Source organism: Petromyzon marinus, chromosome 23, assembly GCF_048934315.1.
Source record: "Petromyzon marinus isolate PM22_M1 ecotype Great Lakes invasive population chromosome 23, UKy_Petmar_22M1.pri1.0, whole genome shotgun sequence".
NCBI classification, from domain to species: Eukaryota; Metazoa; Chordata; class Hyperoartia; order Petromyzontiformes; family Petromyzontidae; genus Petromyzon; species Petromyzon marinus.
This window is the reverse complement of record NC_133689.1, coordinates 12426821-12444995: the sequence shown is the minus strand read 5'-3', so window position 1 is coordinate 12444995 and position 18175 is coordinate 12426821. Positions and strand designations below refer to the sequence as shown.

The 18175-nt window shown below is 51.6% G+C and overlaps 1 protein-coding gene across 3 annotated transcripts in view; it reads left to right on the top strand.

Annotated features, from left to right (window-relative positions):
* Positions 1-18175, top strand: part of LOC116945283 (collagen alpha-1(XII) chain-like) — a 325203-nt gene that overhangs the window by 195574 nt on the left and 111454 nt on the right. For all 3 annotated transcript variants that reach the window (XM_032959676.2, XM_032959677.2, XM_032959678.2), the window contains exons 39-49: positions 282-401; positions 711-857; positions 1366-1482; positions 5046-5192; positions 6955-7026; positions 7972-8111; positions 8796-8919; positions 9681-9824; positions 10638-10802; positions 11452-11490; positions 11670-11808. In XM_032959676.2, the coding sequence (XP_032815567.2) occupies positions 282-401; positions 711-857; positions 1366-1482; positions 5046-5192; positions 6955-7026; positions 7972-8111; positions 8796-8919; positions 9681-9824; positions 10638-10802; positions 11452-11490; positions 11670-11808 (1354 nt within the window). The remainder of the gene's footprint in view (positions 1-281; positions 402-710; positions 858-1365; positions 1483-5045; positions 5193-6954; positions 7027-7971; positions 8112-8795; positions 8920-9680; positions 9825-10637; positions 10803-11451; positions 11491-11669; positions 11809-18175) is intronic.

Sequence of the window (18175 nt, the reverse complement as noted above, 5' to 3'; positions counted from 1 at the left end):
TCCCCGTCTAGGACTCCCCTAGACCTCACCTTGAGGACGGAAGTCCCCATCTGGGACTCACTCGTGGTGCTGTCCCTTAGTCCCTCTGCTTATTGTTGACTGCATAAATAGACAAGCCCACCGTGCCATGCGGAGGATATATAAAGCTGCGTAGAATCCATAACGGTTTTGTCCGTCGAGGCCCGTCTCCGGGTGCCCATCCGGCGTTTTCAGCCGCGCTGAGCTGCCGCCGCCGCACCGTCACGTCACCGCTCACGCTGGCGCGTGTCCGTCTCCGGCAGTTCCTCTGGTGGCACCGCGCAACCTGCGCATCTCGGAGGAGTGGTACACGCGCTTCCGCGTGTCCTGGGAGCCCGTGCGCGGCCCGCTGCTTGGATACCGCGTCACCTACTCGCCCGCAGGTGCGCAGCTCACCCACACACGCACTCAAACGGCGACCGAGTGCACCAGCGGTGGGGGAAGCTTCTCCATGCCGAGGGCCAAACAGGACTTTCAAATACCTTTGGCAGGCCACGCATGGAAAGTAACGTCGAACGTCACGGCAAACAACAAGCGGTACAACCCGGGCACAGCTCGGAGACATACGCAGCGGCATAACCGCGAAGGCGTACGCAGTGGCACACGGTATTTATTTTGAGTCCTCACCTTGAACCCACCCACCCTTGTCCCCACGCACGCCTTGCCTTCCCACGGGCATGCGGTGCCGGCAGCGGGCGGCCCCGCGCAGGACGTGTTTGTGGGGGACGTGACAAGCACGATGCTGCAGGGCCTGAGCCCCGGCACCGAGTACGGCGTCAAGGTGCAAGCGCTCTACCCCGGGGGCACCAGCGAGCCCCTGCAGGGGCCCGGACGCACGCGTGAGTAGCCGCCCTTCGCCGGGACGCACGACACCCACCCACAGGCTCGCCCACCGGCTCCCCATCACGTCGCCCGCCAGCTCAGCCCACCCACTCACCCGTCAACCCACCGGCACACCCACCCACTAAACCACTCACTCACACACACACTCACCGACCTACCAGCCTAGGCGCCCGTAGACCACCCACTGGCCAGCCCACCCAATCACCCACCAACCCGCTCACCCACTCACCCACCAGGTCACCCACCCACCAGCTTAACCTTCCACCCACTCATGCACTCATCATCCCCCGCATCCAACACCTACCAGCCTATTGCCTGCCAAAACTAACATCAGCGGGAAATATCTAAACGCGAGGTCATCTTAATTCATTACAGTACCTGGTGCGATGCGTAAAATATCAACACTGGGGCGGCAAAGGCGGTGGAAAATGGCCGCGCCACCCCATTGTATACCCCAGTGGGCGTCTCGCTAACGGCTTGCTGGGGCTCGTTTTGTCCGCGCAGTGCCGCTGATGGTGAGCGAGCTGCGCGCGTTCCGCGTGGAGGTGAACAGCCTGTGCATGCGCTGGAAGCCGGTGCGCGACGCCGCCTCGTACCGCCTCTCCTGGGAGCCGCTGGCAGGTGTGGATACCCGGCCGTGCCGGCAAGGGACGATGGACTCGTGTGTGTATCACCGTGTGTAACGTGTGTGTATCACCGTGGGTAATGTGTGTGTATCACCGTGCGTAACGTGTGTGTATCACCGTGTGTAACGTGTGTGTATCACCGTGGGTAATGTGTGTGTATCACCGTGAGTAACGTGTGTGTATCACCGTGGGTAACGTGTGTGTATCACCGTGCGTAACGTGTGTGTATCACCGTGCGTAACGTGTGTGTATCACCGTGAGTAACGTGTGTGTATCACCGTGCGTAACGTGTGTGTATCACCGTGAGTAACGTGTGTGTATCACTGTGAGTAACGTGTGTGTATCACCGTGAGTAACATGTGTGTATCACCGTGCGTAACGTGTTGTGTAACGTGTGTGTATCACCGTGAGTAACGTGTGTGTATCACCGTGCGTAACGTGTGTGTATCACCGTGAGTAACGTGTGTGTATCACCGTGAGTAACGTGTGTGTATCACCGTGCGTAACGTGTGTGTATCACCGTGAGTAACGTGTGTGTATCACTGTGAGTAACGTGTGTGTATCACCGTGCGTAACGTGTTGTGTAACGTGTGTGTATCACCGTGAGTAACGTGTGTGTATCACCGTGAGTAACGTGTGTGTATCACCGTGAGTAACGTGTGTGTATCACCGTGCGTAACGTGTGAGTATCACCGTGCGTAACATGTGAGTATCACCGTGCGTAACGTGTGTGTATCACTGTGCGTAACGTGTGTGTATCACTGTTCGTAACGTGTGTATCACTGTGTGTAACGTGTGTGTATCACTGTGTGTAACGTGTGTGTATCATCGTGAGTAACGTGTGAGTATCACCGTGCGTAACGTGTGTGTATCACCGTGAGTAACGTGTGTGTATCACTGTTCGTAACGTGTGTGTATCACTGTGTGTAACGTGTGTGTATCACTGTGTGTAACGTGTGTGTATCACCGTGAGTAACGTGTGTGTATCACTGTTCGTAACGTGTGTATCACTGTGTGCAACGTGTGTGTATCACTGTGTGTAACGTGTGTGTATCATCGTGAGTAACGTGTGTGTATCACTGTGCGTAACGTGTGTGTATCACCGTGAGTAACGTGTGTGTATCACTGTGTGTAACGTGTGTGTATCACCGTGCGTAAATCACCGTGCGTAACGTGTGTGTATCACTGTGTGTAACGTGTGTGCAGCGCTATGTGTAATGAGTGTGCATCCCTGCTGTGTGTGTGTAATGTGTGTGTATCCCTGCTGTGTGTGTAATGTGTGTGTAATGTGTGTGTGTAATGTGTGTGTATCCCTGCTGTGTGTGTGTGTGTGTAATGTGTGTATCCCTGCTGTGTGTGTGTGTGTAATGTGTGTGTATCCCTGCTGTGTGTGTGTAATGTGTGTGTATCCCTGCTGTGTGTGTGTAATGCGTGTGTATCTCTGCTGTGTGTGTGTGTAATGTGTGTGTATCCCTGCTGTGTGTGTGTGTAATGTGTGTGTATCTCTGCTGTGTGTGTGTGTAATGTGTGTGTATCTCTGCTGTGTGTGTGTGTAATGTGTGTGTATCACTGCTGTGTGTGTAATGTGTGTGTATCCCTGCTGTGTGTGTGTGTGTGTGTAATGTGTGTGTATCCCTGCTGTGTGTGTGTAATGTGTGTGTATCCCTGCTGCGTGTGTGTAATGCGTGTGTATCACTGCTGTGTGTGTAATGTGTGTGTATCCCTGCTGTGTGTGTGTGTGTGTAATGCGTGTGTATCCCTGCTGTGTGTGTGTAATGTGTGTGTATCCCTGCTGTGTGTGTGTGTGTGTAATGTGTGTGTATCCCTGCTGTGTGTGTGTAATGTGTGTGTATCCCTGTGTGTGTGTGTAATGTGTGTGTATCCCTGCTGTGTGTGTGTGTAATGTGTGTGTATCACTGCTGTGTGTGTAATGTGTGTGTATCCCTGCTTTGTGTGTGTGTAATGTGTGTGTATCCCTGTGTGTGTGTGTAATGTGTGTGTATCCCTACTGTGTGTGTGTGTGTAATGTGTGTGTATCCCTGCTGTGTGTGTGTGTGTAATGTGTGTGTATCCCTGCTGTGTGTGTGTAATGTGTGTGTATCCCTGCTGCGTGTGTGTAATGCGTGTGTATCACTGCTGTGTGTGTAATGTGTGTGTATCCCTGCTGTGTGTGTGTGTGTGTGTAATGCGTGTGTATCCCTGCTGTGTGTGTGTAATGTGTGTGTATCCCTGCTGTGTGTGTGTGTGTGTAATGTGTGTGTATCCCTGCTGTGTGTGTGTAATGTGTGTGTATCCCTGTGTGTGTGTGTAATGTGTGTGTATCCCTGCTGTGTGTGTGTGTAATGTGTGTGTATCACTGCTGTGTGTGTAATGTGTGTGTATCCCTGCTTTGTGTGTGTGTAATGTGTGTGTATCCCTGTGTGTGTGTGTAATGTGTGTGTATCCCTACTGTGTGTGTGTGTAATGTGTGTGTATCCCTGCTGTGTGTGTGTAATGTGTGTGTATCCCTGCTGTGTGTGTGTAATGTGTGTGTATCCCTGCTGCGTGTGTGTAATGCGTGTGTATCACTGCTGTGTGTGTAATGTGTGTGTATCCCTGCTGTGTGTGTGTGTAATGCGTGTGTATCCCTGCTGTGTGTGTGTAATGTGTGTGTATCCCTGCTGTGTGTGTGTGTGTGTAATGTGTGTGTATCCCTGCTGTGTGTGTGTAATGTGTGTGTATCCCTGCTGTGTGTGTGTAATGTGTGTGTATCCCTGCTGTGTGTGTGTGTGTGTAATGTGTGTGTATCCCTGCTGTGTGTGTGTAATGTGTGTGTATCCCTGTGTGTGTGTGTAATGTGTGTGTATCCCTGCTGTGTGTGTGTGTAATGTGTGTGTATCACTGCTGTGTGTGTAATGTGTGTGTATCCCTGCTTTGTGTGTGTGTAATGTGTGTGTATCCCTGTGTGTGTGTGTAATGTGTGTGTATCCCTACTGTGTGTGTGTGTAATGTGTGTGTATCCCTGCTGTGTGTGTGTGTGTGTAATGTGTGTGTATCCCTGCTGTGTGTGTGTAATGTGTGTGTATCCCTGCTGCGTGTGTGTAATGCGTGTGTATCACTGCTGTGTGTGTAATGTGTGTGTATCCCTGCTGTGTGTGTGTGTGTGTGTAATGCGTGTGTATCCCTGCTGTGTGTGTGTAATGTGTGTGTATCCCTGCTGTGTGTGTGTGTGTGTGTAATGTGTGTGTATCCCTGCTGTGTGTGTGTAATGTGTGTGTATCCCTGTGTGTGTGTGTAATGTGTGTGTATCCCTGCTGTGTGTGTGTGTAATGTGTGTGTATCACTGCTGTGTGTGTAATGTGTGTGTATCCCTGCTTTGTGTGTGTGTAATGTGTGTGTATCCCTGTGTGTGTGTGTAATGTGTGTGTATCCCTACTGTGTGTGTGTGTAATGTGTGTGTATCCCTGCTGTGTGTGTGTAATGTGTGTGTATCCCTGCTGTGTGTGTGTGTAATGTGTGTGTATCCCTGCTGTGTGTGTGTAATGTGTGTGTATCCCCACTGTCGTTGATGCTGACCAGGAGGTCCCAAGCGTGAAGCGGTCTTCCCGGGCAGCCAGATCGAGCACTGCATCCCGGAGCTGCAGGCCGATTCCCCCTACCGCGTCAGCATCACCGCGCTCGTGGGACAGGCCGAGGGGCCTGCCACCAGCGCCACAGAGCGCACCAGTACGGCACAGTCATACCCGGCACATGCAGCACACCAGAGTCATGTGCAGCACGCCAGAGTGACACGTAGCAAAGCGGAGTCATATGCGCAGCCCAGCTATACCCGGCACAGAGAGCGGACTTAAGGGGTGTAACGATCCACTGATTTATCGATTGACACGGATTCTCCGAGCTCACGATATGCGCGTGTAAGAACCGGTATTTTTTGGTTATTATATACATTGTGAAGAGCTCATAACACCCCTCCAGCTCCTCAATAATGCTGTGTTCACCAAAGTGTTCAGGAGCTATTGATTCGTGAGTCAATTCACCCACCCTGAATCGTGATGATGGATTGGACCACGTGGGGGGAAGAGTTGCTCCACTCCAAACTGAAGCACACAGCACGGGACACGCGCACGAGGTGCCAGGCACAGGTGTATGGCGACAGCTTCGGGTGATCCCCGGCATCGGAACGAGCAACGTGATCATCGTCGATCCCGCTAACGAACCTTCGGGATTGAATCTCTACGTTCGCAACACCGATCCACGTTAAATCGATTCCCCACATCTTAAGGACACTGAGCGGACACATGACCAGGGATTAGAATTAACCCTGGTCGCGTGCGACTGCATGAACACCGACCAGACTATTGTGACCACACAGTGGTGAACGCCATTGTGAACTCGATGTGTGGGTCTGTGTGAGTCTTTGGGTCTCTATGTGCGACCACACTGCAGTGAACCACTGTAAACTCTGAAACATTCAACGGAGGCATTGAAGCCGAATCTCCACCGCACATCAACTGAAGCCATTTCCTGGCTAACTGACCTGGACATAGACTCACAGTCCGCTAATCCTCGAGAGAGTACGCGAGAGAAGGTTCGGGGATGCGCAGCATCCGCGCGTCCCGTCACAACCCCAGGTGGTGTGGTCGGCTCGTGGCCTCCACGCTGCATTAGCGCAGGGTCGTTGAAGTGCTGTCACGGAGTCCCGGACCTCGTGTGGCAAATCGCTCTCGCACGTAAAAACTCTGCGGTGTAATCCCCACTGGAGACGGGCCAGGGGTAGTGATGACAGACGGATCGTACTTGGCGAACGCGAACGACAAACATAATTTGTAATGTAACTGAAGTCTTAATATTTACTGTACTTATGAAATGCATGTAAAGGTTTTAGAAGCGGTAATATTTTAAGATTTGAAGACATCTTTACTGTGATGTGTTTGCACAAAAAACACACCTGGCCATATACATTTTAAATACGCTGAGTTTCTAATACGTATAGTTGCGCATTGTGTAAGCACCTGCTAGGATGCTGCCGTGATGTAATGGCTACATGTGATCCGGAGGTCACCGGTTCGACCTCCCGGCACAACAGCTGAAACAAATCCCCCCACCTCTGTCCACGCAGCAGCATCAATGGACTCACCACAGATAGCCAATCGCCAGGTCACATGTGGTGGGGTAAAGTGTGGGTGTTCCCACCTCTTCCAAGACGTGTTTGCCAGTGTAAAAGAGTAGGCCAATCACAGGGCTGCACCTTGACATTTTATAGACCCGCCAAACGTCAATGGGGGCATGTCCATCAATGCTCGCGCAGTTAACTTTCCCAGCGTCTGTCGTTCACAAACATCACGGTAACGCGTGACGACGCCCGACACTCGCGGGACGCCGGCGGCCGGTCGCTGCTTGACGGCGGCCATGGCTCGCCCGGGCGGTCGTCGGTCCGTCCTCACCGTGTACGCCTGCGCGCGGGCGCGCGCGCGTGCGGCTTTTGCAGTGCCCGTCCCAACCACGACTCCGACCACGACGACCACCACGCCGCCGCCCACGATCCCTCCTGCCCGCGACGGTGCGTGACCCACGCCCGCACGGCTGCCCGCTGCCTCTTCACCGCCCCTCCCCTTGAGGTTGAACAAGGGAGGCGCGTTACGACCGCTCCCTCCACGACCACGGCGGTTGGAGTTGTGCCGCGGGTGGTTTGCTCCATAGTGCCGGGAGCTTCTTCAGGAAGTGAATGCAGTGGATTCTTGTGAACCCACCTGCCCCCCCCCCCCCATCCTACAAAGATGCCCGTCCCAACCATGGGCACCATGGTGGTGAGATGTTAACTTACCTTGCCTGGTATACAGGAGGTCGTGGGTTTAATCTCGACCCTGACGCCTGCTGTATATTTGGAGTTTCAATGGTGGCGTGGATTTTTCTCCAGGTCCTCTGCTTTTTCCCTCCACATTTCGAATAATGCGTTTAGTTTATTATTTGGCTGCTATACATATTCACGTGATGAGAAGCCACTTCGGTGGCCAGGTCGCATCTGAAAAAGAGCTACATAGCTCAGTGAGCCCTTACCTTGTAAAATATATTTTTTTAATATAGCTATACAGCAAGTAGGTTACCGTTCTCGCTGTGTGGCTGGTACAAAGCGTTTTAACCCCCCGCTCCTTCCTAAAGGGATGCTTCCAAGCGGTAACGGCGAGCACGTGGGCCCAACAGTTAGTCGATCAGCAGGCCGCGTGCGGTGGGGTCAATTGTGGGTACTTCCACTTCTTTCAAGACGTTTGGCCAGCGTGGAAGAGTAGGCCAATATAACATCTTCAAAGTGGGACCTCTAAGTGGAGACCCCTCCCGCTAGCAGCAGCGTTAGCGAGCGATCACAGTGCTGTACCGTGACCGTATGTCGCCTTATACTTGGCTGTTGCCACCCACGGCACGAGTAAGCATCTGCAGCCGTGGTCCAGCTGGGGGTGTGTGATGTGAACGGGCACTGTGCACCGCTGCTGCTGCTACGTGTGCGCAGTGTGCAAAGGTGCGAAGGCAGACATCGTGTTCCTGGTGGACGGCTCCTGGAGCATCGGTGATGACAACTTCCACAAGGTGATCCGCTTCCTGTACAGCACAGCGGGCGCACTGGACAAGATCGGACCTGACGGGGCACAGGTGGGCGCACGCACGCGGAGCAACTACGTGGAGACGAACACCAAGCATCCACATGTAGCCCTGAACAGACCAGTGGGGCCCATGTTATGGCCCGGTATGGCACGCATTGGGGTGGTGTGGACAGCGTCACGCCCACTGCTGTTGTTTACCACACCACATGCCACACCAGATATTAATTTTAAGGCTGAGTCGACGTTTTGGAGGCGCAGGACCGGTTTAAAATAATCTCCACTTGATGTTAGCTGTGGCCATAAAGGGAATGTGGCAATACTGGTCTTAATTAACATCGAGCGGTTATTCTAACATGTATCTACCAATTAATAATATACTTGTGCAAAATAACACCTTCCCAAACAGAGCCTGTATGTACGTTCAACTTCTTTCGCACCATATGTAGCCAGCCGTGATCATTGGAGGTATATTTAATCCTCGTAGAAATAAAAAAACAAACCTTCTGTGTGGCTCTAATGTGTTTTTTTTCTGAGCCGAAGAAGTCCCAGCACGTGGAGCAAGACATCGGACAGCGTGCGGAAGAGCGCTCGGCACAGCGCCGTAACAGTGCAACGGCACGGCGGAGAGCCGCGCAGCGCAGTGGCGAAAGCCTCGCTCGGTAGCGGCGGCGCTCCGCCCGCCAGTGCCCTCTGACCCTCCCGTCCGCCACCCCCACCCCGTACCACGTGCCAGGTGGCCATCGCCCAGTTCAGCGACGACGCGCGCACCGAGTTCCTGCTGAGCATGCACCGTGACAAGGAGAGTCTGCTGCACACCATCGAGAACATGCGCTACAAGGGCGGCAACACCAAGACCGGTGCGGCCCTCGCCCCGCCCCCCTCCCCCTCGCCACCTCCACGGCTGCCCACCGTTCGACACCGGCACCACAGCGGGGCGGGGAACCCAAAGGGACAGCTTTCCCCGGGCCCCACACAAAAGAGGGCCCCACAACTAGTGCCGGATTAAGCTAGTGCGGGACCTGTAGCATATGTTATAAAGGGACCCTTAAATAAAAAAAACACGTAACTATTAAAACACGATTTTTTTACTTGCATGGTAAAGTAATTGTATCGTTTCATTTGCTATACTGTCAAATAACACGACAAATCGCTAACCTTAAACACCCAGTCATTCATAAAAGTTGAAGGCGGTATAGTACTATAGTAATAGAGCAAGTGCAGAATCACTGAACCGGAATTGATAGCTTGAAAGCGTTTAGCGCGAGGCCCTTGAAAGTGCGGGGCCCGTAGCATATGTAGCTACTTTTGCTAGTAGGATAATCTGGCACTGCCCACAACGGCCTTGTTGTTACTTTCTCGCGAATGCATGAGGGGGGCCCACGTCACGTTCTGCCATGGCCCTCCGGGCAGCCTCTGGGTGACCCTGCTCAATGTTCTACCCGGCAAACCACGGGCAAACCTCTCCGAGCCGGACTCAATGGGGGGGGCAGAGCCCTTCCCATTGAGGGAGACGTCCGGCAAACTGCCAATACTAAATGCGTAATTACTCTGTTATATCATTTACACGATCCCTGTCGTGCCGACTCACCGCACCGCCTCTCTGTGTCCGCCGCAACAGGACGTGCGCTGACGCACGTCCGGGACCACCTGTTTGTGGAGACGGGCGGCATGCGGCGCAACGTGCCCAAGGTGCTCGTGGTGCTCACGGACGGCCGCTCCCAGGACGAGACGCCGCTCATCGCTCGCGAAATCCAGCTTAGCGGTGGGCAGCGCGACGCGCCACACGGCGGGGTTTTGAGTCGTACCGCGTGTGGTTCGCTGAATGCAATACTCTGGAGGTGCGGTGCATTCTTGTGAACCCCCCTGCCCCCCCCCCAGCCAATTGATAGCTGTACAGCAAGTAGGTTGCTGATCTAGCGCAGTGGCGCGATGACGGTCACGCGGCCTCGGGGCTGTCGCGCGGCACGGCCTAGCGCAGGGCTGTGAAAGCGAGGCCTATGCGGGCACAACGTGGAATCGAGAGGGGCCGGATATCGTGAGTTCCTCTCACAGTGCACGATGGTAATGCGCACGATGGCACCGACGTAGCGTGACGCAACAAGGTATTGGGCACCGGTGGCGCGAGGAATGAGAGGGAAAAGCCCCCATGGAGCTCGCGTATGAAGAGGGATGCACCAAATATCCGCCATAATCCAGATCCTTATGAACATAAAAGCCAATATACGGAAACACACAATTAATCTCTCTCATCTCTATCTTGTCTGCAGCTCTCTTCTCTCACCTCACGACATCTTTGCCTCTTTTCTGCATCTCTCTAATTTCACTACATTCACGTCTCATCTGTATCTCTATTCACTCACCTCACTGTCAGTTAATATCTATTTGTCCACATTGCTCTCACCTCACTACATCTCTGCCTCTCGTCCAAATCTCTTCTGTCCATCTCACTGGGAGTTTATAATTTCCCACGGCCCCCCAGGGAGCCGGCGCCGGCAGCGGCGGCCAGGGACGGCGACAGCAGCAGTCGTTGCGCGCTTGAGCCGGCTCCGCGCTTCTCCCTCCCCCTCGATCCCAGGCGTCAGCATCTTCGGGATCGGCATCGCGGACGCCGACTACACGGAGCTGGTGTCCATCGCGAGCCAGCCCACAGAGCGGCACCTCTTCTTCGTGGACGACTTCAACGCTTTCCAGAAGATCGAAGATGAGCTCATCGCCTTCATCTGCGAGACGGCCTCGGCCAGTACGACACACGCGCACGCCACTCCTCGCAACATGCCTAGCACACGCCTAGGACACGCATAGCGCACACCTAGCACACGCATAGCGCACACCTAGTACACAAGCCACGCAGCCCTCACTACATGGCCACACAACAATAATCCCCCGCATAGCCTCATAGGCTTTTGGCGCAAGTGCTGTCGGCGAGTAGCACCTATGAAGGCCGGCACGGCACACGGGGAGTGGGTGGCTCACACCACGCCCGGTCGCCTTTGTCTCCCGAGTGGCGATGTTTACACACCGTATCGGGTACTCATTTGAGGCCGAGTCGACCTAGTGGTGGCCCAGAACCAGATCAGATAATAAATACCGGTGTGGCACACAAACGCGCTTCTGCGGCCGTCTGGAACGCTCTTCCTTCCGATATTAGGAAGCCACTCGATCTATGCACGTTTAAATCATCTAGATTGAAAACTAATTTATTTAAAACAGTTTTTGTGTTTGGTTGTTCTTCCCCCGGTACCTCTGATTAGCACGGTTGGCTACATATGGTGCAAAAGAAGTTCAACAAACTACATACGTATAGACTCATACACATGCACCCACACTCCTACGCACGCGCTCCCTTGTGCCTCGTGTGCTCACGTGTGCTCTATTTGTGTTCCCCGCAGCCTGCCCACTCGCGTTCCTCAACGGGCACACGGTGTCAGGTGAGTGGCGCTCGCAGCGTGTTCAGACCTGACCCGACGCAGAAGTCCCCCTGTCGTCTCGGCCGTGAAGGCTGTCGAGGCAACTCCTGTTGGCAAGAACCTTTGAAGGCCAACAGGGCACACAAGGGGAGACCGTGCAGGGTGTAACGGTGCGGTTGTATCGGCTGTGCGGTGTGCAGGGTTTAACATGATGGAGTCATTTGGGCTTTTGGACAAAACCTACTCTATGCTGAGTGGCGTCGCCATGGTGCCAGGGACCTTTAACAGCTTTGGCTCCTTCAAGATTCAACCGGAAGCTCAGCTCCGACAACTAACCAGGTAATAGCAGACGAGCCAGGCTGTTCTTTGCGAGTGAAACATGTTTGTGTAATAGGAGAGTACTGGGCCTGTAATTCATGTTTTGCTGTCATCGTTTTCGGTCTTTGCTCCCAAGTTTCAGTTATTTGTCCAGAATGTGATCTTTCATTATTATGGTCGTGACAACTGTTTCAGAATTTGTCTTTGTCTTAGGTATTATAATCTGCTGCGTAAAGGGACTCTAAATGAACCCACTCACCGAACCAGTTTTTTTGTTTTTTTGCCCCGGTTTTTCCCTTTTTTTGCTTTGTCCTCGCTTTGCCAATGCTGAAGTATAACCAGCATTGTTTCGGCTTTGGTTCGCTCCCTGTCTCACGTTCGCGTCTCGTTTTCACGAATCGTGAGTACCGTGCATGCCTTCTCAGTATAATGACCACGTTTGGTTCATAAACAGAGGATTTGCGTACATCCCTAATGCGGCTCAGCGGGAGAGCGAGTGGCTTGCCAGCAGGCTTCAACTTAAAATTCTGGTTGGAGTTTGACTCGGCCTATCGTCCCTCCGGGATTAATAAAACAAGTACCACTTTGTTGGGAAGTCACCAGTGGTCGTTCTGTGACTCTGCTGGTGAGACCACAGTGTCAGAACCGGGCCACGGTTTTCTTTGCTTGAAAGAATTCTGCTGAAGTGATGCACTCCCAGAAGGCCATGCTGCAGATACTGTAGGTTGTGCATGAAATGCACTAAAACTTTGCCCACCTGTCCAGTACTCATTGTATACACGCACAGTAAAGGTGCTCTTTAACTGCACTCTGCTCACGTGAAAGAATAGACACACCATCTTGATCACTCATAGTAGGTAAAATAATTATTACATTGTTCTTTTTGAATCTACATAACATTTACTGTACATTTGTCGTTAACCTTATGTTTCACCCTATACCATACAAGTAATATTTAACACTACACAAAATGTTAACCATAGTTTACGTATAAAGATACTTCCTGTTTTGGCTTATATAAGGTGACATTAAACAAGAGGAATGGGTGTCATATTGATGAACAGTGAACCAAACCCTATTTTTCCTATTCGCCTTTTGAATTTGCGGATCGCGGATTTGCCGATTGCGGTGATTTTCACACAACGTAACTCCCCCCCCCGCGATGGGCAAAGTTTTTTGGTGAACTTTTATTTTTTCATGTTGAGAGACAGACAAGGGAAGGAGACGTCGTCTGATTATTTATTTTGTCCTCCGGATTTTGTCTCGCCTCCGCCATGTGAATGGGGAATTTCCTACACTGGCTCAACGATGTTAGCGGGAGATGAGCACCGCCTCCGTGGCTCACTCGAGCAGAAAATCACGTTGCCTTTTGACCCCAACGCTACAGGCACTGGTGCTTGTACACTTGCGCAACGTCTGGCACACCTAGAATGTAGTTCTTCTTTCTTGAAACACTCTCGTCGCTTTTGCTTGAGTACACCCTGCAATGGGGCTGTTGGTACAGCTTGCTGATGGATGTCTTTGTGTACCCCCTCTTGGCACGAGCTGCCTGGAGCCTGCTCTGCCACTGCTCGCCAAAGCCGCTTGTAATGGAGCTTCTGGGATGGCGGGGCATTCAGCTTCCCTTATTGGTGTTGGCATCCTACCTCTGGTGTGGGGTTGCTTCGTCTACACTTTGCGAAATATTTCCTGAATGTCAGACTAATTGTATTTTGAAGCCAAGGGACCGAATACGCTTTGAGATACCCAACATCAATAGTGCATTGTTTTGCACGGCGGTATGCAAAGACGGCAAGCACCGAAGCTCTGGAATGCCTTCAATAAAAATAATTCGCAGGTGGGGTCTCTTGAGACGCGCGAAGATTCAGTGAATCAAGGAATATTTTTCATCGTCAGTTCATCAGGTCGAATACACTGACGGTGAATAATTCTTTGATTTGCTAATCGGAGAAAATTGCAACCTGAAAGGTGAATGCAGTACAACGCCACGTATCCGACTGTCCGGTGACGGGTTCAAGGTCAATATGTGGAAAGGTCGATCGGATATGTGGAACATCTCGAGAAAATGACAGTTGCACCCTGCGCAAATCCTGCCCTGGGTGTGGCCGATAAATTGCTCAGGGTGGTCGTGTGATGGTCGGATACGCAACGTTGTCCTGCACCCCGTATTGATGATGAGAGTGGACGGTGCTGGACTGTGATTTAAAAGTTTTTTTTCTTTCCTTATAACTCATTGGTAGCCAATAACCAGATACATCGATTACGAGATGTCAGAGAAGCACTTATTATACTAGCCAATATTAAAATAACTGGGTAATCATCATCAGCCATGATCAATCCACTGCTGGATGGAGGACTGTCCAAGCAGTTCTGGGATACAATAATGCACCTACCACCTGCACATTTCAGGTGATGAAGCCGATTTCATTGCTCCATCTCCTTGCTGGACATCCTCTTGGACATGTCCACTATACATTGGTAGACCACAGTTATTTGATTGCCAGCTCGCATCTGGTGGGATTTAGTGTGGGGACTCCGTACTTCCACCCCTTGCAAGATGTCAGTGTGGGAGAGAAGGCCAAAAATTACCATCAACAAGGACTCTCGAGAGCTCCCTAGAGCACACATGCAGTACCCTACCCATCTGTATTTCCCTGTTGCGATCCCTGTGTCTTGTGTGTATCTTTTATTTGATGATTTTTCTCAGAACCAGATCGCATCACGCGTCTGTCCCTGGCATACAACTTGAAGCCGTTTGTCCGACGAGCCAAAAGTCAGAGTGATTTCCTCATCAAATGAGCATTGAGGCTGTGCCCACCTCCTGTGGTGTAAATACCACATTCCTTTGGAAGGGACAAGCTATTAATAAAACAGCTAAACTATTTTTTTATTTTACCAGGTAGGTCCACTGAGCTATATAGCTCTTTTTTTACAAGCGACCTGGCCACAAATGATAGCTCAACGAAGTGGCTTATCCATAAACACGTGTTGACTCTAAATGTGGAGGGAAAAACCATAGGACCTGGAGAAAAATCCATGCGACCACGGGGAGAACATGCAAAAATATACAGCAGGTGTCAGAATCGGGATTGAATCCATGTGCCTCTGTATACCAGGTGAGGTAGTTAAGATCTTGCCACCGTGGCGAGATATCCATAGGACAAGCAATGTTTACTTCCCCACAAAGCAATACTGATTTCATCAACCCCAGAGGGATGATGGGCTCAGTCAATCCCCAATCGGGATTTGAACTCACAATCCACCAATTGTGAGCCCCTCACTCTCCCGCTGAGCCACGGGGCCCGACGCGCAATAAGAACGCGCAAATACCAAATCTACCTCGCTTACCAGCGTCCGCTCAGGCACTACCTTCCTGTTGCTGGCTATTGGTGCTGCTTGCTACGTGTCATTGGACCAATTGGCCCTGCCCAGTTAAGTATCCACCACGTTTGCTATGAATGGTGAAAGGGGCCTGCTATGCCCCAAGGACTTTAGTTTGCACGGTTGGGATTTTGCCGAGTCGGTACAGCAGTAGCCTCCCCAATCACAAAGATCATTCCAGGCCAGGGCTGCCTCCTGACTGATTAAATAAACAACAACTATCAGCCGTGGTTCTGCTGAGAAGTCACCTGTGACTGCTGCATAAAGGCCCTGGTCTCGGCCATATTAAAAGTGGAATTTCCACTGCTTGCTGGAGACCACTAATGCTGCAGAACACTGCCCATTGATCACCTGACCTCGGGCACAATTGTGGCATCATTGCGCTTTAATTGGTGGGTGTGGAGGAATAATTAAAAGCCATATTGGACTTTGGCCAGGCAGATAATGCACGCAGATAACTAATCTGCTGATATGATGATGTGTTTATAAATATCTTAATGGTTCTTTTGGTACAGTCACGTAGAAGGGAAATAATACTTTTTTTCCCTCACTGTACATGCTAATTTCTGACTTTAACACCCTGCTAATCTCTCACATTAACACAGCTACTTCAATGCTAAATTCTTCTGTTGATATATGAACTCCTTCGTCAAGGCGCTCTGCTCCTCCCACCCAGCTCAAAAGACGCTGCCAAGCTTAGCAGTGTTCATTGGAGCGCTGTATTTCCGACAGTTCTGTTTCTTCACCTGAGGAAGGCTACTTGTGTTGTGGCCGAAACGTCGTGATAATTTTATTTTATGTTGTATTTTTATTATTGTATTATTTCCCTTCTACGTGACTTTACCGAAAGAACCAGCAGATGAATCCATGCAGTCACGAAAGCTTTAAATCAATGTTTAGAAATATTCCATGTTCTCAATAAGTGAGATGGTATACAGTCAAATAGTCTCCCAGCCACCAGAAAATATTCTGTCCCTCAACCAGCTACTCAGCCATTGATGAACCAACTTTGTCAGACAAGCAGCCAGCATATGATGAGTTTACACATCTTTTTGTAGTTTTCCACATTTCTATCTTAATTGTGCTCTCTACTTCAGGTCATCCTCTCACGAAGCAGAGCAATCTTTCATGCTATTGAATGGCCCACGGCAGTGGATATCACAGAGCTACCTCTGAGGCCCCTTCAAGTGACCTCTGGTCCACTTAGAGGGCAGCACTTTCCCACGCTCTGCACACGAGAGTAATGTTTGCCATATAACAGACCGATATTTTAATTATCAGAGCTGGAATTTATCCAAATTAAGTGCAGAACTACAATTAATATGGTGTTGTGCAATCATTGGTGACCGGGCTGAGACCATCACCTCACTCCACTCAAGAACGTGATTAATCACAGGCGGCTGCCTGAATTCGAACCTAGGTCCTCAGCGGTGCCGGTTCGATGCTCTGACCTCTTCAGCCTACTCGCCCACATCACACCACACAATGACCTTATGGCATTGCCATCACCAGGAGCAATACTTCTTGAGGTGTCACTTTCACCTCCTCGGAAAAAAAACCTCACGAATAACAAATGCTGTGAGCGGCCAGCACATCGATGCCCGCCGTGCCCGCCGTGCCCACCCAGCCCATTGTGCCCACCATGCCCGCCGTGCCCACCCACCCCATTGTGCCCGCCGTGCCCGCCGTGCCCACCCACCCCATTGTGCCCGCCGTGCCCACCCACCCCATTGTGCCCACCATGCCCGCCGTGCCCACCGTGCCCTACATTCCCGCCCTGCCTGCCGCGCCGCCTCTCGCCCCAGGGCCTCCACTCCGCATCAATCGGCGGGGTCGCCGTCACTGCTTAACCCATTAACGCTTGAGAGCGGGCAAAGCGGCAGGTGTGGCTTGTAAAGGTAGGCGACATGCGGCCGATCACTTAATTAGGCAAACTTCTAAAATGCAAACAGGGATTCACGTTTAAAGCAGACCTGCTGGCCCTGCCTAGAGTGAGCAACTGCGAAACCCATCATGGCTGTGTCGGACCATGCAGTTAAGGGCTCGACTCTCATCTTCGCCAAAGACCTCCGTGGCTTGATTCTGGCAGGGATAAAAAAAATCAACTTTTCTGCGAAAACGGAACTGATTCTCTCCAATAAAATAATTTATAGAGGCATTCGGGGTGGAGTGGTGTTGGCGCAGTGGTTATGGCGCTGTAGTATGAAGTTGGCGACTTGAGTTTGATTCCCGGCCAAGGCTCACAGTGGCGAATGATACCTAAACCAGACCTGGACCTCTCCCTTCAACGAACCGCATTTACCGTCGTGCTGAAGTATGGACAAACAATCTCAACGGCTGATGAGTGTGGGGAAGCCTTTAATCAGCAGTGGTATGACAAAAGGTCTGTAAATTATGAATTATGTCAGGTCTTCACAATACAGTACATGAAATTGAGGCTTTATATTTTTCACATTAAAGCCACGCCTACAATTGTTCATCGTTTAATCGCCATACCTGCTCATCCTTTGCACAATCAACAACCCCCATGATGACCGCGGCGGTGCGGGCGCGCGGCCCCCACGACTGCAGGAGGCGGCCGATCTCCGCGTGGCCCTCGGGGGTCGGCAACCTGCGGCTGCAGAGCCGCTTGCGGCTCTTGTTTTTTTTTACCTAATTCCCCCCAAAAAATGGCTCTTCTTGTTATTTTGGTTGCCGACCCCTGATCTCCAGTGTGGGGAGGCCTTCAACCCAGCAGTATCCTGACACACGGGCTGTGCGAGTACTTTCTGCAACCCCCCCCCCTCCCCCGCCGTGTGTGCTTTGTCTCCACGTACTCTGGTTTTCTCCCGCGTGCAAAGGGGCTCGGACAAGGAGTTGTTGAGTTTAATTTGAGGCATTGCTAAGTAATTATCAGCAATTGTGAATCGAGGAAAATGGTCACCTTCCCATTCATGAGGACCTCAATAACGTCCCTCGTCAACGCTTGAAGTCGCGCCAAGACCTTTTGGACCCATGTGATGAAGCT